Source organism: Pelobates fuscus, chromosome 6, assembly GCF_036172605.1.
Source record: "Pelobates fuscus isolate aPelFus1 chromosome 6, aPelFus1.pri, whole genome shotgun sequence".
Taxonomy (NCBI): domain Eukaryota; kingdom Metazoa; phylum Chordata; class Amphibia; order Anura; family Pelobatidae; genus Pelobates; species Pelobates fuscus.
The window spans coordinates 280,731,859-280,758,057 of record NC_086322.1 but is presented as its reverse complement, the minus strand read 5'-3'; the positions used below and the strand labels follow the sequence as shown (position 1 = coordinate 280,758,057).

The following is a 26,199-nucleotide window of genomic DNA, read 5'->3' as shown; positions in this document are numbered from 1 at the left end:
AGTGCAGGCGGGTTAATAATTAATGTCCTGCTTATTTCTGCCGGCAGTGCGTTGGACAGCCCCGCCCGGGGTCCTTGCGGTGGTTCGTCGCGGCTGCTGTGTATGAGGTCCCCGGCGGAGCGAGATGTGCGGCTGGAAGTACCGGTGACAGGAGAAGAGATGGAGCTCGGGGGGCTGCTCGGCTCCGGGAGGCTGCGGCTGCTGGTCTGCTTCCTGGGGGTCTTCGTCTGTTACTTCTACTATGGCATCTTACAGGAGACCATGTGAGTGCCCACTCAGCCTGCCAGGGCTGCCACACTGAGCCTCCACTCACCCTGCCAGGGCTGCCACACTGAGCCTCCACTCACCCTGCCAGGGCTGCCATACTCAGCCTCCACTCACCCTGCCAGGGCTGCCATACTCAGCCTCCACTCACCCTGCCAGGGCTGCCATACTCAGCCTCCACTCACCCTGCCAGGGCTGCCACACTGAGCCTCCACTCACCCTGCCAGGGCTGCCACACTGAGCCTCCACTCACCCTGCCAGGGCTGCCATACTCGGCCTCCACTCACCCTGCCAGGGCTGTCATACTCGGCCTCCACTCACCCTGCCAGGGCTGCCACACTCGGCCTCCACTCACCCTGCCAGGGCTGCCACACTCGGCCTCCACTCACCCTGCCAGGGCTGCCACACTCGGCCTCCACTCACCCTGCCAGGGCTGCCACACTCGGCCTCCACTCACCCTGCCAGGGCTGCCACACTCGGCCTCCACTCACCCTGCCAGGGCTGCCACACTCGGCCTCCACTCACCCTGCCAGGGCTGCCACACTCGGCCTCCACTCACCCTGCCAGGGCTGCCACACTCAGCCTGCCATACTCAGCCTCCACTCACCCTGCCAGGGCTGCCATACTCAGCCTCCACTCACCCTGCCTGGGCTGCCATACTCAGCCTCCAGTTACCCTGCCTGGGCTGCCATACTCAGCCTCCACTCACCCTGCCTGGGCTGCCATACTCAGCCTCCACTCACCCTGCCTGGGCTGCCATACTCAGCCTCCACTCACCCTGCCTGGGCTGCCATACTCAGCCTCCACTCACCCTGCCTGGGCTGCCATACTCAGCCTCCACTCACCCTGCCTGGGCTGCCATACTCAGCCTCCACTCACCCTGCCTGGGCTGCCATACTCAGCCTCCACTCACCCTGCCAGGGCTGCCACACTCAGCCTGCCATACTCAGCCTCCACTCACCCTGCCAGGGCTGCCATACTCAGCCTCCACTCACCCTGCCTGGGCTGCCATACTCGGCCTCCAGTTACCCTGCCTGGGCTGCCATACTCAGCCTCCACTCACCCTGCCTGGGCTGCCATACTCAGCCTCCACTCACCCTGCCTGGGCTGCCATACTCAGCCTCCACTCACCCTGCCTGGGCTGCCATACTCAGCCTCCACTCACCCTGCCTGGGCTGCCATACTCAGCCTCCACTCACCCTGCCTGGGCTGCCATACTCAGCCTCCACTCACCCTGCCAGGGCTGCCACACTCAGCCTGCCATACTCAGCCTTCACTCACCCTGCCTGGCCTGCCATACTCAGCCTCCACTCACCCTGCCAGGGCTGCCATACTCGGCCTCCACTCACCCTGCCTGGGCTGCCACACTCAGTCTCCACTCACCCTGCCTGGGCTGCTCCCACAATCAGCCTCCACTCACCCTGCCTGGGCTGCTCCCACACTCAGCCTCCACTCACCCTGCCTGGGCTGCTCCCACACTCAGCCTCCACTCACCCTGCCTGGGCTGCTCCCACACTCAGCCTCCACTCACCCTGCCTGGGCTGCTCCCACACTCAGCCTCCACTCACCCTGCCTGGGCTGCTCCCACACTCAGCCTCCACTCACCCTGCCTGGGCTGCTCCCACACTCAGCCTCCACTCACCCTGCCTGGGCTGCTCCCACACTCAGCCTCCACTCACCCTGCCTGGGCTGCTCCCACACTCAGCCTCCACTCACCCTGCCTGGGCTGCTCCCACACTCAGCCTCCACTCACCCTGCCTGGGCTGCTCCCACACTCAGCCTCCACTCACCCTGCCTGGGCTGCTCCCACACTCAGCCTCCACTCACCCTGCCTGGGCTGCTCCCACACTCAGCCTCCACTCACCCTGCCTGGGCTGCTCCCACACTCAGCCTCCACTCACCCTGCCTGGGCTGCTCCCACACTCAGCCTCCACTCACCCTGCCTGGGCTGCTCCCACACTCAGCCTCCACTCACCCTGCCTGGGCTGCTCCCACACTCAGCCTCCACTCACCCTGCCTGGGCTGCTCCCACACTCAGCCTCCACTCACCCTGCCTGGGCTGCTCCCACACTCAGCCTCCACTCACCCTGGTTTGGTTGAGAGTGCAGTATTTACCGCCTGCGATGTGTAGACTAGACGGCATAGAGTGGAAGTCCATTTAAGCATTAACCAATTAGTATTAGACTGGTTTGTACAGGTGGCATTATTTGAGTAAAAGCAGGTAGGTTAGACTTTAGGTACTGACTAAAAACTGTTTAAGACAAGGAGCTGCAGTGGTTATGGTGCTTAGGATATTCCTTTATTGAATTAGTTTCATTATTGCATATCTGAATTTAGCATACTGCATGCCATTTTTTTTATGGCCTGCCCATTAGCATTGATGCTTGACATATGTTATGAAAACATTAGTTGAAAACATAGGCTCCCTTGATAAAGGCATTTTTGCCGAAACTTTGGGGGTGTTTTTGGTGATTGACTCTGTCCCTGATTCTCTCTAGGTCTGGTATGCTTAATTTTTTTCTATATGTATTTGTAGGGTTTAATTGTATTGGTATCTCATTTTTACTACCTATGATACTGCCATTTTTTTTTTCTTTTCACACATTGCGCATTTGGCGTTACTATATAAATCCAGAATTGTTCTGGCTGTTGTTTTACAACATGATATGACTTTATATCTTGGTTTTTCATGTAATGAGATATATTATTAGTGTGTACCTATTGAATAAAGATTTTTCTGTTTTACATAAACCTTTATGGTTGTGCTCCTTACTCAATTTGTAGATGAAAACATAGTTGATCTGGCAACTCTAGCTAGATACCTATTTATACATGCTAAACTTGCCCATTTGCAGCGAACAGTGAGACAACTTTCACATCTCCCAGTGAGCTGACTGCACATGTCTGTGGCTTGGGTTCTCATCAGAGCTTTAGGGAGAAGGAGCTATCTACGTAGTGCTTGCAATGTGTATGCTCTACATTCAAAACTTGGACTGATCTTAGATCCGTCCAATCACTGTGGTTATAAACTACTCTGGGATAGAAGGATGGATGCAGGCCACTCACTCAGCATTATAACCAGTGCCGTGACATTTTATGAATGTTTTAAGCTACTGAATGTGAAGTCTGACTTGTGCATGACCTTTGACTGAAAGTGCCTTTCTATGTATAGTTCATATTATTATCCCAATCCAGTAACCTGAAACACTGGTTTTGTTTTGCAGAACCCGTGGGAAGTATGGAGAAGGAGAGAAACAGGAGAGATTTCATTTTGCTCTGTCACTTGTTTTTGTCCAGTGCATCATTAATTCTTTATTTGCTAAGTTTTGTAAGTAAAGCGTAATTGGGAGGGGGGAGAGTGCTAAAGTATGCTGTCAATGTGATTTTATTAAAATTACTTTCTGTTCAATATTTGTTCTACAGTGTGACATACCAGGATCTCTCCTGTAATGACTTTGTTTCCACCCATTCCCATCCCCACAATTCTCCCATGTTTCAGCTGTACTCTGGAATGTCTTATTCTGCTTTTTGACATTTTCCCACTTTCCACAGCTTTTAATCCCGGTTTTCATAAAATTTCCAATTCTCCTCTCGTTCCCCGTCTTCGTGACATGTGTTGCCCCTCACAATCTGACTTTTTCATTATTTTTTCCATCTTGTCTTCTGTCTCTGTAGCCACATGCTGAAGGATTGTAAGTGTATCCCTATATGGTACAGTCATATGCAGTTCTCTGCACGCTAAAAAAAAAAGTATCTAATTACATGCCACATATGATCCTGCCCGTCACACACAGGTGGGATGCAATGACATTATGTAACTTACTTTAATCTCAAAGAGTTAAAATGGTACACATGAAAACAAGGGGATCTCAGAAGCTTTCCACGTTAGCATGGTATGCAGAGGGAGCCTGGTCCTTTGCAGACCATGAGAGCTGTCTGGCAGCTGGCTGGGGGTATGAGTGCCTAAGGGTGTTCTTGCCGAGGAGGCATGGGGCAGCTACAGTGAAGTCAGCTACACAATGTCAAAAAGTGAGTGTGAGCTACCAGCTGCTAGAGCATGCTAGGGAAGCTATCTTATTTGCGTCTAGGCACAAGGTGTCACTTTTTTGTTCCCATGGCAACCCGACTTCCTGGATTTGTGGAGCCCTGCGCCAAAGTACCTATGTGTGTCTGATTTGTAATTTCTCTGAGACTTAATTTTCCAAATGCCATTGGTGTAATTTTCTGTTTGATACTGTCTCTACAGTAACCCACTTCTTTGAGTCTGGGAAGGCTGACCGCACACATAGCTGGCTCTATGCGGCTTGCTCCCTTTCTTATGTTGGTGCTATGGTGTCCAGCAATTCTGCACTCCTGTATGTCAACTACCCAACGCAGGTGAGAACAAGCAATATTCCTTGCTTTTGTAGAACAATATTACACAGTTATACATAAACTGGGGAGGGAGGATATGGTTATGGAAGGAATACTCACATTGCGTTCATATTTCTGCCATGATGCTTTGTGTTGAATATATAATGGTTCTGGCACTCCGGGATCGAGTTTGATAAAGACCCGATAGGGTTGAAACGTTGCTGCTTTCGCCCCAATAAAGCTGCTATTTTTGTTATCCCGGAGTGTCTGAACCGTTATTTATTCTGCATATCTTGGAAGGGAGACCCGGCCAGCCCTGGCTTCAGAGCACCTGAGTTATCTGGTGAGTGCGGTATCGAGTACGTCTCTACTAATGATGCTTTGTGTTCACATTTTGTGATTGATATTTTAGCACAGTATATGCTACTTTCTGTATATGGATAGTTTGTAGAATTTGCTGTCCCTTACAGAAAACAATGTTCGAGATGTATTATCCTTCTAAATATAGAAATGCATATTTAAACTTTATCACTCATTCTTCCTATCTGAAATATTGGCACCGAGCGGCTTATATCTTCTATGGTAGAACAGTAAAAACTTTGAGACATAAGTATACACATAATAAATTTATTGAAATGTAGAAAAAACGCATTCAAAAGTCCACTTTTTTCAATGTCTGTTTCTGCAGTTCAGTACAGGATAATAACAATTAGCAGTAGTCACAGAACTATCTTTCAATCCTTCATTAGTATCTGGTAGGGAGCTGTCCACATACAATTTATCTCTGTAAAATCAGTACACTGCTACACCTGTACAGATGTAGGCTACCTGATACTTATCTGATCTACAATACTTTTTATTGGAACATTCCAGGCATCGTTAATGGTTTGACTCCTTACAATTGAAGGGGCATCAGGGCACTCCTGGCACCACAACAGGGAGCTGTATTGGTTTTGGGGCCCGGAGAATTCCTTTAGTAACAGAAAACTTTTGCGACAAGTGATGTGCTGGGACAGTCACATAAAACTGTCCCTAGAGGACGAGTGACTGTTGTGCCATGTCATTGTTTGTAGATTGAGTCGTACACGGCATTAACCAACACACAGGGAAGTGCAACTTATATCAAGAAATGTGTGTCTACAGCTTCCCTGGTCATTCACACTAATTGTGAGAGACTTTGTAGTTTATAATCTGTTCTAATCCTCTATTCCCATGAAACCAATAAAACTCCTTGGTTACTATATAACAAAAAGGTGTAAAAGAGTTGGAGACACTATAGTCACCGGAACAACTACAGCTTCATGCAGTTGTTCTGGTGTGTATCGTATGTCCCTGCAGGCTTTTCAGTTTAAACACTGCCTTTTCAGGCCTAGGGATGCCTCTAGTGACAGTCACTCAGACGGCCACTAGAAGTACTTCCTGGGTCAGTACTGTACAGTGTGCATCACTGACATTAAGCAACCCCACACTCTGCATGGAGGAGTTGAATGCTTCTATAGATGATGAGGAGATGCTGATTGGCGCCACAAATGCACAATAGCCTCCCAATGCTCTCCTATGGTAAAGTATTGTCAGATATCGTCAATTCTGATGATCTCAGCCAAGGACGTGGAGAGTGAGCAGAGCCAGCCATGGCGGACCCTTTTGGGGGGGTAGGTTTTAAACACTATACGGTCAGGAATACACATTTGTATTCATGACCCTATAGTGTTTCTTTAGTTTATTTAAAGCCGGTACCATACAGTATAAGTGTATTCATCAATGACGGTGCTGATGAGTGATCGAGAGAGGGTTAGGAGTGCAGAGGTGTGAAAAAATATATTTATTATATTTTCAAAGTTTTTTTTCTATTTTGTTTTATGTTTAACAAGGAGATGTACACTTATCAATGGTGTTAAAAAAAAAAAAAAAATATCAAGCCTGTATATATGAAGTGTGCAGTAAATGAGAAGTGTTTTAAGACATCACATACGGTGATAGGGGTGTAAGGACGACTTGGAGAGTTAACCACACTTCTTGTATTTCTTACTTATATATAACTTGTTCTGCTGTCTTCTAGGTGTTGGGGAAGTCCTGTAAACCTATACCAGGTGAGTAGATAATGCAAAATTCACATTCCTCTGGACTATAATACTTTCTATGTTCTTTTTGACTGATCTCTTTCCCTCCACCTCTTTGTCCACAATCCCCTCTTTGTTCCCACTGTGTAGACTGTGGGTGTCAGTTGCTGCCCGAGAATTCTGTGAAAGGCCATGTGTCTCCTAGACTGTCAGAGCATTGTCCGCCTGGAGAATTAAACAATCTATACAGTGTCAGCAAAACTTTATCCTAGCGTATGGAACAATAGAAAAAAAATAGGTGTCTTGTTTGCTGGTACCAAGTGACTGACAGCACCCTCTTTATGGAAATTAACTGCTACAGTGGAGAATCATAGTGTGGTGAGAAGCAATAGTCAGAATCCCAACACAAATCTTTGAGTGTTCCTTTAAGCCTGGGGTAGACATTCTTCGGCACTCCAGATGTTGCAGACTCTATCTGCCATAATGCCCTTACAGCCATAATGCTGGCAAAGCATCAGGGGATATGTAGTTCACAACATCGGGAGTGCCAAAGGTTGCCTACTCCTGCTTTAAAATGAAGAAAATCTAATGAAATTTAAAATGAAGTGGGAACTATATTGGTCCATATTTACATATTTTGAATAGATTTTTCAAGTCTGCTTCATTGTGTTTAAATAAAACAGCATGATCATTAGGTACCCATAGAATACATAGGCGGTATATAGGTTTGTGCTTACAAAGTGAATGTTTTTGTTTTGTGTGGGGTTTGTTTTAGTTTTTTTGCTTCTTTCCCTTTTCCGAACACTAGATCAATTTCTTTCTTTCTCTCTCTTTTCCTTTCTCCAACATTTCCTTTTTTTTTCTTTTTTTTTGTGTGCAAAATTACAGGTATGTGACCTCATCACCTATTGGGATGAATCACTAAAGTGAGAAAGGTCTTGAATTCAAAGTGAGTTTCAAATTTAAGGCCAAAGTACATGAACTGAAAGCCGTGTTGACTGGGATAATTATTCCAGTTCAACTATTTTTGACTTAAAATTTGCAATTCACTTTGAATTTCCTTCACTACCCTGAGATGTTGTGTGGCGCCTCTCATGACGTCCTATGCTATACCTTTCAAGGCAGGCCCAATAACTTTATTCACAAATAAGAAGGTGGCAAAGTTACAGTGCAAGATGGTAGAAATCAGAACTTATATTAAAGGACCACTATAGTGCCAGGAAAATAAACTTGTTTTCCTGGCACTATAGGGTCATTAGGTCCCCCCTCCCGCTGGGCTGAAGAGGTTAAAACCACTTCAGCAACTTACCTTTCTCCAGCGCTGGGCTCCTTCGGCGCTGGTGACCTTTCCTCCTCCTGCTGACGTCAGCACCGCATGCGCGGCAAGAGCCACGCGCGCATTCAAACCACCCATAGGAAAGCATTACTCAATGGTTTCCTATGGACGTCTAGCGTCTTCTCACTGTGATTTTCACAGTAAGAATCGCAGAAGGGCCTCTAGCGGCTGTCAATGAGACAGCCACTAGAGGCTGGATTAACCCTCAGTGAAACAAAGCAGTTTCTCTAAAACTGCTATGTTTTCAGCTGCAGGTTTAAAACTAGAGGGACCTGGCACCCAGACCACTTCATTGAGCTTGCAAACATGGGAAGAGGCTAATTGTGTCAGAATTGCTGTCTTGTGTGTGTATATATACTTTATAGTAGATTAACTACTTATCCTGTAAACCTTTGGGTTTATTAAGTCTTTGTTTTTTTTTTTCTCCCCCATACTTATACAGTACCAGGTTTTATTGCATTAAAGATGAATTATTGACTATTATCTGGGTTATGCACTAAAGTGAGAAATCAAAGTTACTTCAAAGACTGCTATAAACGCCACTCTAGCTAAAATGAAAACTGGCCAAGTGTTTGGTGTTGCAGAAGTTAGCTCTTTGGCTGAGCGCAATCAACTGATGCCTTCAGCCAATGAGCTGGCCCTGTACTACGTGGATTAGCTGAGGAGAGCTGGAAGATGCTAGCTCGCAGACCACAAGTAAAGAGGCAGTGCCAGCGCCCAGTGGACCCCAGCTAAGAAGTTAATCTGTTAGTGGTTTGATTACTTACAAGGGAGGGAATAACCAAACTGTAGTGGTTATGGTGCTTGGGGTATTCCTGTAATATAGTAGTAGAGAAAGCATTATAGTTAAAACCCAGTCTAATTACTATATATATTTATGTAGCTGTCTAGCAAGGATCTATTTCGTTATAGAGTGTTTTTTACTTTTTTTTTTTTTTTTTTTGCAGTGATGATTCTGGGAGCAACCGTCCTTCGAAAGAAATACCCCCTAACCAAGTACCTATGTGTGCTCCTCATTGTCCTGGGGGTAGCGCTTTTTATGTACAAGCCCAAGAACGGCGGTTCTTCCGGTGATGACCATGTCTTTGGCTACGGAGAACTGCTGCTGGTGAGTAAAGTTCTGGATGCAAGTAGGTCATTACGCTGCTCAGCAGGTTAATACCTTGACTGTTTAAAAATCATTAGGTCAATATTATTCCCTGCTCTTTACCAAAATAAACACATCTCTGCAAGTAGCTCTCTGGGCCCAATCTCACGGCGATCACTGATTTCAGAGTTTGTCTTTTCTACTAATGTCCTTATGCAATATCTTTCACTTTGTTTGATCTTTAGTAATACCCCAGACACTTTATGGAAAATTACACCTGATCCTGTGTGTTTGTTTGGGGATTTTTTTTGGGGGGGGGGGGGGGGGGGGGGCTGTATAGAGCAAATGCATCTATACAGATAAATAGAAACAAATAAGCAGTAGTGGTTATGGTATCGTTACTCTTACCATGAATGAGCCCTGCTTGACCTTTTGACCTTCTTAATTACGAAAATGAAAGGATACATTTCAAACAAAAAGTAAAGTTTTAATGATATACTTTTTTTTTTTTTTTTTTTTTTAAAGCATCATAACCAGAGCAGCCTGCTGTAGTGGTGATAGTGCCAGGCGCTTCTAGTCAGCAATCTCCTCTAACGAGCCATTTTGCAAAGGCTTGCCTTTGTCTCTCTGAGCACCATCTTCCAAGGATAGAGGCTAGGCCACATGCGACTTCTGCAGAGTTGCAGAAGACATAACTGGCATTCATTCATTGACTGAGAGTCTCTTGAGCGCTATTAGCCAATGAATAAGAGCTTGTGTATGCGCAATGCACAGAATGAACATTGGCAATCCCCAATCTCTCATTCCAGGCTGGCTACTGAAAGCACATAATCAGTTATTTGCACAAACCTCTCTTCGTTCTTCCCTCAGCTTCTCTCTCTGACCCTTGATGGGCTGACAGGGGTGTCTCAGGACCACATGCGGGCGCATTTCCAGACTGGTTCCTACCAAATGATGCTTCATGTCAATCTGTGGTCCAGCCTAATACTGGGAGCAGGTAAACTATTTGCTAAAATTTCTCTCTAATACCTTTTTTAATGTACTTTGTCTACATTAGTCTCCCCTGTAAGTAATGGAAATCGATATTTTAAAGGGAAACTATAGTGCCAGAAAAACGGACTTGTTTTCCTGGCACTATAGCTTCCTTCTCTGTCAAGGCCCCCTCCTGTGGCGCTGAAGGGGTTACTAACCCCTTCTGTCACTAACCTGGGTCAGCTCCTCCCTCGCCGACGTCCGTCGGCAGGGGAGACGTTATGCACATGCACGGCAATGGCCCTGCTCGCATTAGAATTTCCCCAAAGGAAAGCTTTATTCAATGCTTTCCTATGGGGATTCGGGTGACACTGGAAGTCATCATGCATAGCGTGAGGACGTTCAGTGTTGTTTAGATGACCAAAGTGGTAGACAGCCACTAGAGGAGGAGTTAACCCTAGCAGGTAATTATTGCAGTTTATAAAAACTGCAATAATTACCACTCTAGGGTTAAGGGTGATGGGAGTTGGCACCTAGACCACTTCAGTGGGTGCCTACAGTGTCCCTTTAAGTAGCCTTCCCTGTTTAAAACTTGCATATCACGAGCCACTAAATAGATCAGTGTTATTTTCGGTGTGTTTTCATTGGTCAGCGAGTTGCAGAATCTATTTGGTTTATATTACAAAGAACAGCAGGATGACCAGTAGCCATCAGCCAGTCAACCAGGACTGACCGTGTGCACAGCACTGTTAATACACTGCTCGTGGGCAGAAAGGACCTGACATACCTTTGGAATTCACAGAAGCTTGACACCAGAAGGGGAAAAAAGTTGCACAGTTACTGAAAAGACACTTGCGTCCATAAAGTTCAGCCTTCCTCACATATGTTTTTGCTGTTGATCCAAAAGAAGGCAAAAAACCCAGTCTGAAGCGCTTCCAATTTGGCAACAAACTGGGAAAAAAATCCTTCTTGACCCCAAAATAGCAGTCAGATTTCTCCGTGGATCAAGCAGCTATTACCCCACTAATTAGAAATTATATCCCTGTATGTTATGTTTTTGCAAGTACTTATCCAATTGCAGTTTAAACATCATTCTGTATGGACTCTGACAAAACCACCTTTTCAGGCAGAGAATTCCATATCCTTATTACTCTTACTGTAAAATAACCTTTTCTTTGCCTTTGATTAAATCTCCTTTCTTCCAGCCTAAATGCGTGACCTTGTGTCCTATGTGTAGCCCTGTTTATGAATAGATTTCCAGATAATGGTCTGTACTGGCCCCGAATATGTAAGGAATAATTGACGACAGGGCGTTGAATTATTAGGAAAATAATGCACACCCAAGGTGGTAATGCGGTCATGACGCGAAGCATTATTTTTTTCTAATCGTTCAATGGCCTGGAGTCAATTATTCCGCTTATACTACAGTTGCCACACCTCGAAACATTGTTCAGATGATGTATTTCAAGACGTTTGTCAAGTTTTGTCATTAAAACGCTCTTGTATGTAGGACTAATTTCTTACGCAACTGTAATGCGGTCAAGACCTGTCTGGAACTACTTTAGCCATGTGTCTCCCTGAAAATAATGCACACCTTAGAATGTTCGTCAACCAATCAGATTGAAGCATTCAACGGCCCTGTAGTATAAATTTGTGTGATGTTATCATGTCTGAGGCACCGTTTTTCCAAACTAAAGAGATTTTACATTTTTTTTACTTTTCTTCGTAACTAAAATGCTCCATTCCTTTTATCAATTTTGTAGCTCATCTCTGCACTTTTTCTAGTGCCATGATATCTTTCTTTAGAACAGGTGCCCAAAATTGCACAGCATATTCAAGGTGTGGTCTTACCAGCGATATTTAAAGAGGCAAAATTGTATTTTCATCCCGAGAATTGATGCCCCTATTTATACATGACAAAACCTTACTGGCCTTAGCAACTGCAGATTGACATTGCATATTGCTGTCTAATTTGTTGTCTATAACAATTCCCAAATCCTTCTTGTGTGTGTGGTTATCCCTAATTCACTACCATTTGGGGTGTAAGTTGCTTGTGTATTCTTCACCCAGAAGTGCATAACTTTGCATTTCTCTACATTAAATTTTATCTGCCATTTTAGTGCTTAGTCCTCCAAATCTATCCAAATCCCTCTGCAGCAAAGCAATATCCTGCTCACATTGTATTACTTTACAAAGTTTTGTGTCATCTGCAAACACTGAAACATGGCTTTAAATGCCTATTGCAAGATCATTTATAAATACGTTAAATAGAAGAGGTCCCAGAACAGAACCCCAAGGGACACCACTTACCACTTTTGTCCAGCCTGAAAATGTACCATTAATGACAACTTGTCTATCCTTCAAGCCAATGTTCTACCCAAGAACAAGAATATTCATCTAGACCAATTTCTTTTAGTTTGAAGGAACCGTATCAAATGCCATGGCAAAATCCAAATAGATCACATCCACTGCAACACCCTGATCTATACTTCTACTTACTTATTTTGTAGAATGCAATTAGGTTAGTTTGACATGACCTGTGCTTCATAAAACCATGCTGATTATTGATAATAACAAAGTTCTGCCCAATGAATTTCTGAATATTATCCCTTAATAGCCCTTCAAATATTGTCACAGAAGTTAAGCTCACAGGTCTATAATTTCCAGGCAAGGATTTTGAACCCTTTTTAAATTGGTTACAATTGGTTCGAGGCCCTATTGAATCTGTGATTGTGTGAAGATTCATTAAAGGAACACTATAGTCACCTAAATTACTTTCGCTAAATAAAGCAGTTTTAGTGTATAGATCATTCCCCTGCAATTTCACTGCTCAATGCACTGTCATTTAGGAGTTAAAGGGACTCTATAGTCACCATATAAAAGCAAGAAAGACAGGTCCCCCAGCCTTCCTTCTTGCTTTTATATGAACTTTCATTCATTTAAAAAATTTTTTTAGGTGTTTTTATATTAAAAACTTACCTCCGTTCCAGCGCCGAGCTCCCCGCTAGGCCGCCCCCCCTTTTTCGTCAAAATGATGAAATCGCGGGGCCCAATGGGACGGCTTCGTGCTGCACCAATCGCGTTCTTCATAGAGCGGCATTGAATGCCGCCCTATGAAGAACCTGAGCGCTTTACCGCGCATGTGCGCGGAATGCGCGTTCGCGAGCTGAGCTGTCTGACTGACAGCTCAGCTCGCTTTCTAAAATTATCAATAAGGGGGGGGGACCTACTGTCCCCCCCCGGCCCCCACCACTGAGCGGCGGGTGGGGGCCCTACAATTATCAATGAGGGGGGGGACCTACTGCCCCCCCCCCCCGGCCCCCACCCCTGAGCGGCGGGTGGGGGCCCTAAAATGATCAATAAGGGGGGGGACCTACTGTCCCCCCCCCGGCCCCCACCCCTGTGCGGCGGGTGGGGGCCCTAAAATTATCAATGAGGGGGGGGACCTACAGTCTCCCCCCGGCCCCCACCCCTGAGCGGTGGGTGGGGCCCTAAAATGATCAATAAGGGGGGGGACCTACTGTCCCCCCCCCGGCCCCCACCCCTGTGCGGCGGGTGGGGGCCCTAAAATTATCAATAAGGGGGGGGACCTACTGTCCCCCACCCCGGCCCCCACCCCTGAGCGGCGGGTGGGGGCCCTAAAATTATCAATAAGGGGGGGACCTATTGTCCCCCCCGGCCCCCACCCCTGAGCGGTGGGTGGGGGCCCTAAATACAAAGGGGGGGGACCCTAGTTAACCCTCCCCCCCCCCCCAAAAAAAATATCTCCCTACCTACCCCCCTCACCCTAAAAATAATGAGGGGGGACCATTAACTAAAAACCTGTAAAAAAGAAAAAAAGAGATAAAATCAACTTACCATTCGATGTTTTCTTTCTTCTAAAATCTTCTTTCTTCAGCCCCAAAAAAGGCCAAATAAAAATCCATAATAACCGACGCAATTAAAAAAAAAAAAAAATAATCCATCTTCACCCATGGAGGGCTCCGCGCAGACTGAGCTCCGCAGGGCGGGGGAAGGATTATAAAGCCTTGCCCCGCCCTGCAATTAGGCTAAGAACACTCTGATTGGTGGGTTTAAGCCAATCAGAGTGTTCTTTGTCATTTTACAAGCGTGGGAAAGTTCTTTGGAATTTTCCCACGCTTGTAAAATGACACAGAGCACTGTGATTGGATGGGTTTCAAGCCATCCAATCACAGTGCTCTGTGTCATTTTACAAGCGTGGGAAAATTCCAAAGAACTTTCCCACGCTTGTAAAATGACAAAGAGCACTCTGATTGGTTTAAACCCACCAATCAGAGTGTTCTTAGCCTAATTGCAGGGCGGGGCAAGGCTTTATAAGCCTTCCCCACCCTGCGGAGCTCAGTCTGCGCGGAGCCCTCCATGGGTGAAGATGGATTATTTTTTTTGCGCTCGTTTTTTTTTTTTTTTTAATTGCGTCGGTTATTATGGATTTTTATTTGGCCTTTTTTGGGGCTGAAGAAAGAAGATTTTAGAAGAAAGAAAACATCGAATGGTAAGTTGATTTTATCTCTTTTTTTCTTTTTTACAGGTTTTTAGTTAATGGTCCCCCCTCATTATTTTTAGGGTGAGGGGGGTAGGTAGGGAGATATTTTTTTTGGGGGGGGGGAGGGTTAACTAGGGTCCCCCCCCTTTGTATTTAGGGCCCCCACCCACCGCTCAGGGGTGGGGGCCGGGGGGGACAGTAGGTCCCCCCTTATTGATAATTTTAGGGCCCCCACCCGCCGCACAGGGGTGGGGGCCGGGGGGGACAGTAGGTCCCCCCCCCTATTGATCATTTTAGGGCCCCCACCCACCGCTCAGGGGTGGGGGCCGGGGGGGACAATAGGTCCCCCCCTTATTGATCATTTTAGGGCCCCCACCCGCCGCACAGGGGTGGGGGCCGGGGGGGGGGGACAGTAGGTCCCCCCCCTTATCGATAATTTTAGGGCCCCCACCCACCGCTCAGGGGTGGGGGCCGGGGGGGACAATAGGTCCCACCCTTATTGATAATTTTAGGGCCCCCACCCCTGTGCGGCGGTGGGGGCCGGGGGGGGGGGGAAGGAGAGTAGGTCTACCCCCCCCCCCCCTTCAACCACTATTGTGGACAGTAAGCGTCCTTGTGGGTTCGGGCTTCAGCTGTCAGCTGAAGCTGTCAGCTGAAGCCACGCCCACAGCAGTGCTGACAGGCTATCAGCACACAAAGCGCGTTCACAGTGCTTTGTGTGCTGATAGCCCGTCTGATGCATTCACCCAGAATGCATCGGACGAGAGGCCTTTTTAGGGCCTCTGAACTCGGAAGTCCCTCTGGTGGCCGTCTGATTGACTGCAACAAGAGGTGTTCCAAGCTTCCAATGTAAACACTGCATTTTCTCAGAAAATACAGTGCTTACAAGAAAAAGGCTCCGGGTAGCTGTAGCACTCACCTGAACAACCTCATTAAGCTGAAGTTGTTCAGGTGACTATAGTGTCCCTTTAAATCACTTTGTTTCTGTTTATGCAGCCCTAGCCACACCTCCCCTGGCTATGATTGACACAGCCTGCATAAAAAAAAACTGGTTTCACTTTCAAACAGATGTAGTTTACCTTAAATAATTGTTTCTCAATCTCTAAATTGAACTTTAATCACATACAGGAGGCTCTTGCAGGGTCTAGCAAGCTATTAACAAAACAGGGGATAAGAAAATCTTAATTAAACAGAACTTGCAATAAAGAAAGCCTAAATAGGGCTCTCTCTACAGGAAGTGTTTATGGAAGGCTGTGCAAGTCACATGCAGGGAGGTGTGACTAGGGTTCATAAACAAAGGGATTTAACTCCTTAATGGCAGAGGATTGAGCAGTGAGGCTGCAGGAGCATGTTCTATACACCAAAACTGCTTCATTAAGCTAAAGTTGTTCAGACTTTAAATCGGGGTCATTGCAACAAAGTTTAGGTAAAATTAGTTTGACCCCCGTCCTGTGTCCAGTCTCACCCTACTGTTTTTCATGACTTTGATTTCTTTCTAGTTTCTCTTAAAGGGACACTCTCTCTAAAAGCAATTACAACTTAGTGGAGTGGTTCTGGTGAAAAAGACTGACCTTATAGGGTTCTGATTGTAAACATTGAGAAAAGGCAGTGTTTACATTTGTCCCTTGGTCACCTCTCGTGACTGTCACTCGAACAACTACTAGATGTGCTTACTTTCAAGGTCTTCGTGCTCTGTATGAAGTCTCTCTTCTTTGAGATGCATTAAGCTAAAGCATTTCCATGAGGAGATGCCGATGGCGTCATGCACATTATCCCCCCATGCTTCCATATGGAGAACCATTGGATTGGCTGAGATCATCATAACTGATGATATCACCCGGGATAAGAGCGGCTGCTCTATGGTTGCAGACAGACGTGTAACTAAAGGTACATAAAAACGGTTCATCTAACTATTATGGGAGCAGAGGTCATGAATCAAAAATCATGTTTGTTTTTCTAATTTTGAATTGCTCCTTTATACCTTATGCAGCTCTTGGACTGAGGAGGAAGTGGTGAATTAAGTGGGAGCACTGAAAGCGACCTTTACTCATTGGAGGTGCGAGCTACTCCCTCTTACTCCACCAGTAGCCTCTAGTCCACATGGCATTGGGGCCTACAATGCATCTCCTTGACACATTTTAGGCAAAAGCGTACTTTCCCTTGATGCCGCACTGGCCTTTCTTGCAGTCTCGAAGTATCACATTCTGTTCTAAAATACAGTCGTTAAACAAATTAAATTGGTGGCATTAGGTTTGTGTATATTTAATGTTCATTGGAGGAGGGACGTGGTAAGGTAGAAACTTCTCAAGAGCAATGACATTCTTATTCCTAATAGCGAAATGGTAAGATCATGGAGGCACACTGCAACAGTGTAACAGAGTGAGGTGTTTATCAACTTCTTTATAATAAACTAGAAACACTGGGATCTGACACAAGTTGCCCAGGAAACTCAGCACAGGGCCCTTTATTTGCACCAATAAGTAAGGTTTACATGTCGGTATTATACTGCGTTCTGAAAAGCTGACTATGTCTTCTTTTGATTTTTTTTTTTAAAATCTTTTCATCAGTTTCTTTATAAAAAAAAAATAAATCTAATAAAAGATTTCCAACTTCAATGCAGATGATCATTTGATGAGCGTTTTTTTTTGTTTGTTTTGTTTTTTTAAAGATGACGTTTCTGTTTCCAGCACAGTGGGAAGCTGTGAGCTATTTAGCAAGCTACAAACTCTGGCTATTCCTTAGCAGCTCTTTACATTTTATTATAGTTTTTTTTTTCTCACTGCTATGTGATGTTCAGCTCTAACTTGAAGTAGAGGAGTCTGCTGTTCCATAGTGCTGGTACTTGGAATGGCCAGTGTGAGATAAAGGTAAACACTATTTCTAATTATAGCTACACTGCAGCGTAAGTGTAGTTAGTGCTACACCCCTAAAATAGTGAGATTTTTGTACTTTATGTACTATATACCTCTCTAATTTGCACTTGGCATATTGCTTGATGGGACGGTGACTTCTTACGTGTGCCTTTGTCCATAGTCTTTTGAAAAGCATTAATCACTTGTTCTCCCTCCCCTGAGTAGTAGACAGAAGTGGATCTATATAATTTGTCCAGCAGGTGAGTGATCAGGCTCTAGCTTATTTGAATGAATATAACATCAGTGGTGGCATATTTCTCCTGAATGGAAAGTTTGTTTGCATTGAACCATAACCATTAAAATCCTCTATAGTAGTTATGGCGCCAAGAGTGACCTGGTGTCCTTCCAGAGTAAGTAGTCAAACTGATCATGAATGGTTTGACAACTTACCTTGGACCCAGTCGCTGCAGCCGTGCTTCTGGTTTCTCTTTCAACTTGAATCGGTTTAGCTCAGCAGAGCCAACCAGGGCAGTGCCTCACTCATTGATTGAGCGTGTGAGTTGAGTGCTCTCAACCAATGAGTGTGTCCTTGTATCGGGCCGCACTTAACTTAGAAGGAGACATCCAGATTCTCCTGCAGGAGTAAGTTGTCTGATTGTTCTTACTCAAACCACCAAGACCATTTCACTGATTTGAAATGGTCATGGTGATCGCAATCTGTATGTGCAGTATTTAGTCTTGAAACACTGTAAATGCTGAGCTATTGTTGCTCCCCCCACGCTGAACACATGACTTGGGAAGCCCAGAACTCTGTACCGGGTTACCTAACATCAAATCTGTGCGTATTTTCCATCTATTGTCAGTGCACAAAGTATGCTGTCAAACAGGCAAAGACTTTCCCCTTGCAGGCAGAGTGCTTGCAAGGGAAAGATAGCTCTTTCCTCCTGCCTCCCCGAGGTCAATAACTGGCAGAAATCCTCCATTCCCCCTCCTTCCCACACACCCTCTCCCTCCCCTTGCTGACCCATACTCTGAGACCGCAAATCAGTCTAGTCACAGGATTCCTTATGAGAAGCTTGTGATTGAACCGCGCATGTGCCGGGTGACATCATTACGGGGTGTGGAAGATCAGTGCCAGGAGCTTTGCCCGGCACTAGTTTAACCCCTTAAGGACACATGACATGTGTGACATGTCATAATTCCCTTTTTATTCCAGAAGTTTGGTCCTTAAGGGGTTAAGGTAAGTTAAAATCTTTTTTACTGGGGGGCAGGGGAATAGTTAGGGCTTATTTAATGTAAATTGTGTTTTGTTCTGGTTGGAGTATCCCTTTAAACATTTTCATTACTTACTGTGGGAGGGTGCCAAGACTCTCTGGTACTATACCCATTACAATAGTCTGCAATTGTTCTTTTAAGTAGAGCGCTGGGTAGTCTCCCTAAATGGCTTACTCCTATTTGATCTTATCAAGTATTTTTGTTTGAGGTTCTAGCTTTCACAATTCTTAGCAAATCCATGCACGTACAATACCAACATCCAGCAGGTGGCGCTGCTTGATATAGACACTGGAAACCCTACGTCTTTAAGATATACAGCACTTTACAAACTGTCCGAATATTACATTGCAATGAATAAATGATTCAGATAAAAATAACTACAACAGACCTTTAACACTAGGGCACGCTACTATTTTTATGACAAGAAAACAAACCCGCAGAATGCAGCCTACTGTTTTGACAATTGAAACCATGCGAAATGAAAAAAACATTCATTAAAATAATTCTCGTGTGAAGAAGCACAGAGCAGCTCTTGTACTTTATGAGATTCACCTCTGATGAAGGCCAATGACTTTAGGGTGAAAATACAGATTAGGTTATTAATAAAACAATGGTGTATTTTTCTGACACCTTGACCCTTGCCAGATTTGCTCCATGTATGGAATTTGCTACGTCCCTGAGGCAAGATGGTGGGTAGGGCAGAATAAAAGCCCATTGTGAAGAAGAAATAAAAGCATCAGATGAGACCACCTCATCTCACAAATACATTGGCAGCAGCGAAGGACAGCCTATGTATTTTGTATATAATAACTAGCATTTCCTGAATAATTAAAGGGATACTACAGTCACCAAAACAACTTTAGGTAAATGAAGCCGTTTTGGTGTACAGATCGTGCCCCTACAGTATCACTGCTTGACTCTGCCATTTAGGAGTTAAATCAATTTGTTTATGCAGCCCTAGTCACACCTCCCTGCATGTGACTTACAAAGTCTTCTTAAACACTTCCTGTAAAGAGTCATCTAATGTTTACATCTACTTTATTGTAAATTCTGTTTAATTTAAAATGTCTTATCTCCTGCTCTGTTAGTAGCTTGCTAGACCTTGCAGGGGCCTCATGCATGTAATTAAAGCTTAATTTACATAGCAGGAGATAAACACATTTAAAACAAGTTACATATGATAGAAAATGAAACCATTTTGTTTTCATGCACGCTGTCAGTCACAGCCAGGTGAAGTGTGACTAGGACTGCATAAAAAGAAACAAAAATGACTTATCTCCTAAATGGCAGAAACATTTAGCAGTAAGACTTCCGGGGCATGATCTATCCACCAAAACTGCTTCATTAAGCTAAAGTTTGTTTTGGTGACTATAGTGTCCCTTTTTATTTTATTTTATCAACTGTCATTAGAAATGGTGATTGAACAATGTAGAATTCCTGACCCACTACCTGACATCTTAATTTGCCCAACCCAGAAGCTCTGGTTAGAATACTTTATTAAACATGGGAAGCCAACACCTGTTGTCCATCATTTTTTCCTGTTCTATATTTCCCATGATCCTCTGTTTGCATTTAGTTTTTGGTCACTGTTGGTCAATAACAGCCGAAGTGTTTTGCGTAAGCAACCAGTAGGTATTAACAGAGAGGGAATTGATGGTGCTTTGAAGATCCCAAAATTACATTCTAGTAGACCAAAGGGTTTATTTTCTTTTTTAAGGTTCCTTGCAGTGTTAGAAGGGGTGTATGCATTGTTTAAGGTGGGAAAGTACTGTTTATGGACAAATTGCTAAATCTATATGAAGCGTGTGTTAAATATTCAATTTACATGTTTCTACACCAGAGATTGTTAAACCTTTCGTCGAAGCATTGGTCCCATAAGACCATCTCTGCAAGCTGCCACTGGCGGTCTTCGGGGAGAGGAATGTTTAACTACCAGTGTTTCATGAAAGCAATCTTGGCTTCAAGTTGATATCTGGTCTCTTAGCTACATTGTCCATCGATGGTTATTTTTTTTGTAACAGAGAAATAGCCAGTTGAAAACCTGATTGCAAAACTAGCTAAAAAGGCAATGATTTTTTTATTTTTTTCATAACCCAAGCTCCTTTTATAGTCTCAGCTTGGCTGTTTTAGCACATACTTTGCGATTTTTAGTGTTAAGTTCACCACAATTGACCTTTTTAATGAATAAACCCTCAGAAGTGTCTCCTATGAATCATGTACTTCACAAACATCCGCAGTGCCATGCTTGACCTAAACTGCCTTTTATACATTTCAATTCAGCCTTTGTCTGTGTGAAGTGGATGTCATATTGAACATTGGAAGACATTTGCAACATTGCACTGCCTGTAGTTTGTGAAAGCTAGCAAGTTGACTTGGTTGCAACACTGTATTGGCAAATGCTACTCTGATCATAATTCAATACTACACTCGCTTTGTTAGGTCTATCAGACTTGAACATATGCTTGGATAAACAGTAGAGATTGGTAATGGCAAGGGATCTTCCAGATTAAATATAGAAGTTGATAAATTCAAGTGGTCAGTGACAGTGGAGCCAAAGACCCATGACAATGTTAGGATCAGAAGTCATGGTCTCATCTGTTGTGTTTTTTAATTGCAGAGTAGTAACTTAAATGAATGCTGTAAGCACCAAAACAACTTTAAGTTGATAAAGCAGGTCTGGTGTATCGATCATACCCCTGGAAACTCTCTACCATTTAGGAGTTAAATCACTTTTGTATCTGTTTATGCAGCCCTAGTTACACCTCCCCTGGCTGTGACTCACACAACCTACATGAGAAAACGGTTTAATTTTCTAATAGAGCTTGCTGCACAGCATGTTTCTTTTAGAAGTTATTTTCTCCTGCCTTGTTAATTGAACTTTAATCAAGCACAAGGTTCAGGCTTACAGAGTAGGAGACAAGAAATTATCAATAAAACACAGTGTGCAGCAACGGAAGTTCTAACATAAGAGCTCTCTTTACAAGAAGCGTTTAGGGAGGCTGTGTGAGTCATAGGCAGGGGAGGTGTGGCTAGGGCTGCACAAATAAAGCGATTTAAATTTGCAGAGAATTGAGCAGTCAGACTCCATTGGCATGCTTTTTACATCAAAACCACTTAACTTAGCTAAAATTATTTTAAAAGCTTAGTGTCCCATTAAATATGAATTATCATAAATTATTTCTAGTTGGCAACGGATATCTGCATTTTTAGTTGGCGACTTGTTTTGCTTAAAAAAAAATGAATATATGAAAAATGAATATATATATATTCTTTTATTTTCATTTATGCTGAATGTAAGACTTTCCTATCATTTAATGCGAATTAATTATCAGTTAAGCGTTTCGCACATCGTGGGAAGGAAGGTGGCTATGGTCATTTGGAAGTCCCATTGGAAAAAAGTGTGCATCTTCCCCTGCCAGCTCACCACAGTAAATATTTGAATAATGTTTGCTGGGGTGAGGTTAAAAAATAAAACCAACCACATTGCTCACCAACATGCTGTGACAGATTATTAAACATGGGGAAGAAAGAAAAGTAATGAAAACAAATCCTGTAGGAAAAACGATTTTTCCAGCTGAAGATAAAGCAAATTTTTCATCCTATGTTTCCCCCCTTAAAGAAGAACACACTAGGGTTCGCGAATGTGAGACAAATTGAGTAAAATGTCTTGGATTTAATATTGTTCAGATTTAGCCTTTTCCTGATCTTTGACATCTATTTACATTTAGGTGTTGTGTTTACGGGTGAGCTGTGGGATTTCCTGAGCTTTACAGAGCGTTATCCGAATATTATCTACAACATCCTACTCTTCAGTCTCACAAGTGCATTGGGACAGGTGAGTAAAGTCATCGGCTGGCATTCCGATGCTGCAAACTAAGCGTATTGTGTTGTACATGGCCTGAATTGTTTAAAGTCACCCTCTTAATCAACCTAACCCCTCTCACTGCAGTGATAATGCAGAATTAACCCCTTTGCGTTATTAATGTCGATTTTGTCCAGCCTTAACTACAATGATTTGCTAAGCATGCTGGACTAACTAAGCTAACGTGGACAAAGTTGACTTTGATAAAGCAGTTGTGTTGGCTTGAGATGTGTGCATTCATTCTGCATGGAAATAATCCTCCGTTAATATTAAGGTATTCTAAAATAATTTGACATTCAAAGCATGCACACACCTGTGCGTATCGCCTGCTAAGAAAATATTGGAGGCGACAGAAGCAAGCTTCTAGTAAATTTATTTTATTCTATACATATGCTGGCTATTCAGCGGCCACAGTTGTGTAGATTATATTTATATTCCTACCTATATTTGACACGTGGAAATCTAATGCAAACCTATAAGATTTGAATGTCATTGATGTCACGTGCCAAAATTGTGTTTTTAGATTGTCATTGTACATCGAAGATAAATATCGTGACTGTTGTGAAACTTGTACTGTTGCCATTGCATACTTTGGTGTTGGGGAAAACACTGATTGTGAAATCTCCTACTGTTCGTGTATGTTTTCATTATAACGACCCTTTTAAATTAATTTTACATTGTGGTGTAAAAAAAACAGATTGCAAAATTTAAAGGAACAAATGAGTCCATACATAGTCTCAGTATATCTTTTGACTGGGTTGGGATTTCGTTGAAATTCCACAAGAGTCAATATGAGTATTTGATAAAATGATATCTTTAGGATATCCTCGTTTGGCAGGATGAGGTGACAGTGTTGTTTTTTTTTTATCTGTACGGCTAATGTCCGTGTTTGCAATTGCAGTATGTAAATTGAGCTACATGGAACTGAACTTTTTAACTCTCTGCTGCTGGTGTAGAGGTATATAAACAAATTTTGCGCAACAGTGATAGTACATGCATCCAGTGCAGTGTCCATCTTCAAGAGGGATTTAGCAAACGCCCAATAGATTTCTCAGCCCATTTACAAAGGGAACATATACCGTAACCAGTATATCACAAGCAAGATACAAGCTGGTTTCATCGGGGAAATGATTATATATGGTTCCCCAGGTGCCATTGTTCAATAGGTTTAAAAATGATTTGTTTTTGCTTTTTTCTCTGTCCATACCAGGCCTTTATCTTTATGACCGTAGTCCACTTTGGTCCATTAACATGTTCAATTATTACAACTACTCGGAAGTTCTTTACCATCCTGGCGTCTGTGCTCCTTTTCTCCAACCCGATCAGTGTCTTGCAGTGGATTGGAACCGTACTAGTGTTTATGGGTAAGTGCCACGGGCTTAATGGAGGCGTATATAACATTTCATGTGCAACCTATCTGTTTTATCAGTGTATGAAAACAAGGTAATGGGTCACAAGCTAAGCGAATTGACATCCTACAATGGTTGTCATAGAAACATATTTCATGTAAAAAGTGGTGCAGTTTAAATGAACACCTGCTTTTACTCTAAAATATACCCCTCTGTGTAGACTGACTGAGCAACGAGGAAAAGTCGTTCAAAAACATCCACATAGCAAGGTTAGCCATCAATGCAATACATGTGTAGACATCCTCTTGCAAAGACCTGTACATAAGTAGTAGTGTTACTTTATAAGTATACCACAGATACAAAGCGGCTAGTTAGAGGTATTAAGATTTATATAATGCACGTGCGTGCAATAAGCTATTTTCCCTCCTCCCACAAATAACGTAGGGCAGGGCTGTCCAACCTGCGGCCCCCCAGATGTTGCTGAACTACAACTCCCATGATTCCCTGGCTATCTGTTTCATTGACTGAATCATGGTAGTTGTAGTTTGGCAACATCTGGGGGGCCGCAGGTTGGACAGACCTGATGTAGGGGGTGTTGCTGTCACAATGCGTGACGTCATCATTGTACCGAATGTTATATGACCTGTCAGTAGCTGGAAACAGAGCGTCTAAAATAAATTGGTATTTGAAACCATATGTGAGCTATTTTTCCCGTTTACAGTATTCAGTTGCAGGTTGTGAAAAAGATGAATATAATCAGAGTATAAAATAATAATCCTTAATATAACTAAGTCACTTTACTCTCTGGAGAACGTGTCCATGTATCCACAATGCTGTCTTGTTGCTTAGTGACATGGGGATGTGTTGCCAGCTGAGCTTGGCAGAGCCACTAACACAATGAGCCACAGGCGCACACTCATAGTATATGACAGCGCAGCTCACGCGCTGTGCCCACTCTCTTCCTGCCACACTCACCACTCTGTCTCCTGTTTTCCACAGGTTTAGGACTTGATGCCAAATTTGGTAAAGGAGGATCCAAAAAGTCGGCCCACTGACACCTCATTCCAGGAGACTTTTTAAAAGACATAATCAGACCTCATTCACTGTTTAATAATATATATATATATATATTTTTTTCTTTTCTTTTCTTTTTTTTTTTTTTTTACCAGAAATGCATCATTCTGACTTATTTTATTGTTGAAATGGAGGATGTTTTAAGCAAAGTTAAGGGAACATTAAAGACCTGAGAAGCGTTAAATGTTATCTGTGGTTTCTACTGTAGAACTTTAAAAAGTTTTTGGACCTGAAAACAAAATGTCTGTCGTCCTACTTGATTCTGATTTTGTTAAAAAATGACACAATGACACATTTTATAGCTATTTGGACATTTGCAGGAAATCAGAAGAGCGTAAAATGAAATGATTTCCAAAACAAGAAAAACAACAGTATCTATCTGCATATCTCGTACATGTAAACGGAAATGCAAATTCTTCAGAATGTTGTAAACTCTGCATTCGATAACATGACACATGAAGATTCTAGATAATCTAGCTATGCTGCATTCATAGAGATCCACAAGGTAGACCTAACGTAGATATCGGTGATGACAATTACTGGGCTGGCAAAAGCAAACTAATTGAAGCTAAACAAAAGATTAAAAAACTTCTTAAAAGGTTATGACAACTGGAAGGATGCTGTCTGAATATATTGTCTAATTATTGGACTGGAGATAGCGGAATTTCAACCTCTACCCAGGCAAGGGAAGTTGTATTGTTGCAGCAGATAACTTGGGGTCTTGTAAAATGGGCACATTTGCACCCTCAGTTCCCACATCCCCAGCCCAAAGCATAGTGAGGATCCAACAAGCAGGGCAAAGGTCAAAGACCGTCCCTTGGACAGATTCTCTACAGGTTGTGGACCTGTTCAGGGGTATGTGCCCCTTTAACTGTCTGCCCGTGCAGGTGGTGTAGGACCGAAGCAGCATTAAAAGCTGGCTTGGTACCAGGTAAGGTGAGCTGTACCACCCTCTCCTCAAGTTTACTCCAAAAATGAGCACAGTTCTTGCCATATGCCAAAAAAAAATAAAAAAAACCTCATCATGCCTCCACTGCCAGTGGCTGTAATGAAGCATGAATAGCTGCCATTTTGGGTAGCTAAGATTGTTGTGGATCTGCAACCTGTTGTGTGCCCAGAGTAGAAGGGACAGTAGATAACTGCACTGGTTGGGACGGATATAACCCCAACCAGTACAGAGGTGGAGAAAGCAAGGCTCTGCTAAATGATTG

The 26,199-nt window shown here is 43.6% G+C and overlaps 1 protein-coding gene across 1 annotated transcript; it reads left to right on the top strand.

The window, feature by feature from the left end:
• Positions 1–25,172, top strand: SLC35B1 (solute carrier family 35 member B1). Its single transcript, XM_063459266.1, has 9 exons — positions 1–263; positions 3,489–3,592; positions 4,511–4,641; positions 6,677–6,707; positions 8,961–9,121; positions 9,971–10,097; positions 22,432–22,538; positions 23,776–23,929; positions 24,914–25,172. The coding sequence occupies exons 1-9, from the start codon at positions 103–105 to the stop codon at positions 24,967–24,969; spliced, it is 1,032 nt and encodes a 343-aa protein (XP_063315336.1). The 5' UTR covers positions 1–102; the 3' UTR covers positions 24,970–25,172.
• Positions 25,173–26,199: the final 1,027 nt, after the last annotated feature.

Bases quoted from the DNA above. Each gene is read 5' to 3' on its own strand.
- SLC35B1 (XM_063459266.1), top strand. From the start codon at position 103: ATGAGGTCCCCGGCGGAGCGAGATGTGCGGCTGGAAGTACCGGTGACA. The intron at 4,642-6,676 runs GTGAGAACAAGC...GCTGTCTTCTAG, and splicing joins ATGTCAACTACCCAACGCAG to GTGTTGGGGAAGTCCTGTAA. The intron at 9,122-9,970 runs GTGAGTAAAGTT...TTCTTCCCTCAG, and splicing joins GCTACGGAGAACTGCTGCTG to CTTCTCTCTCTGACCCTTGA.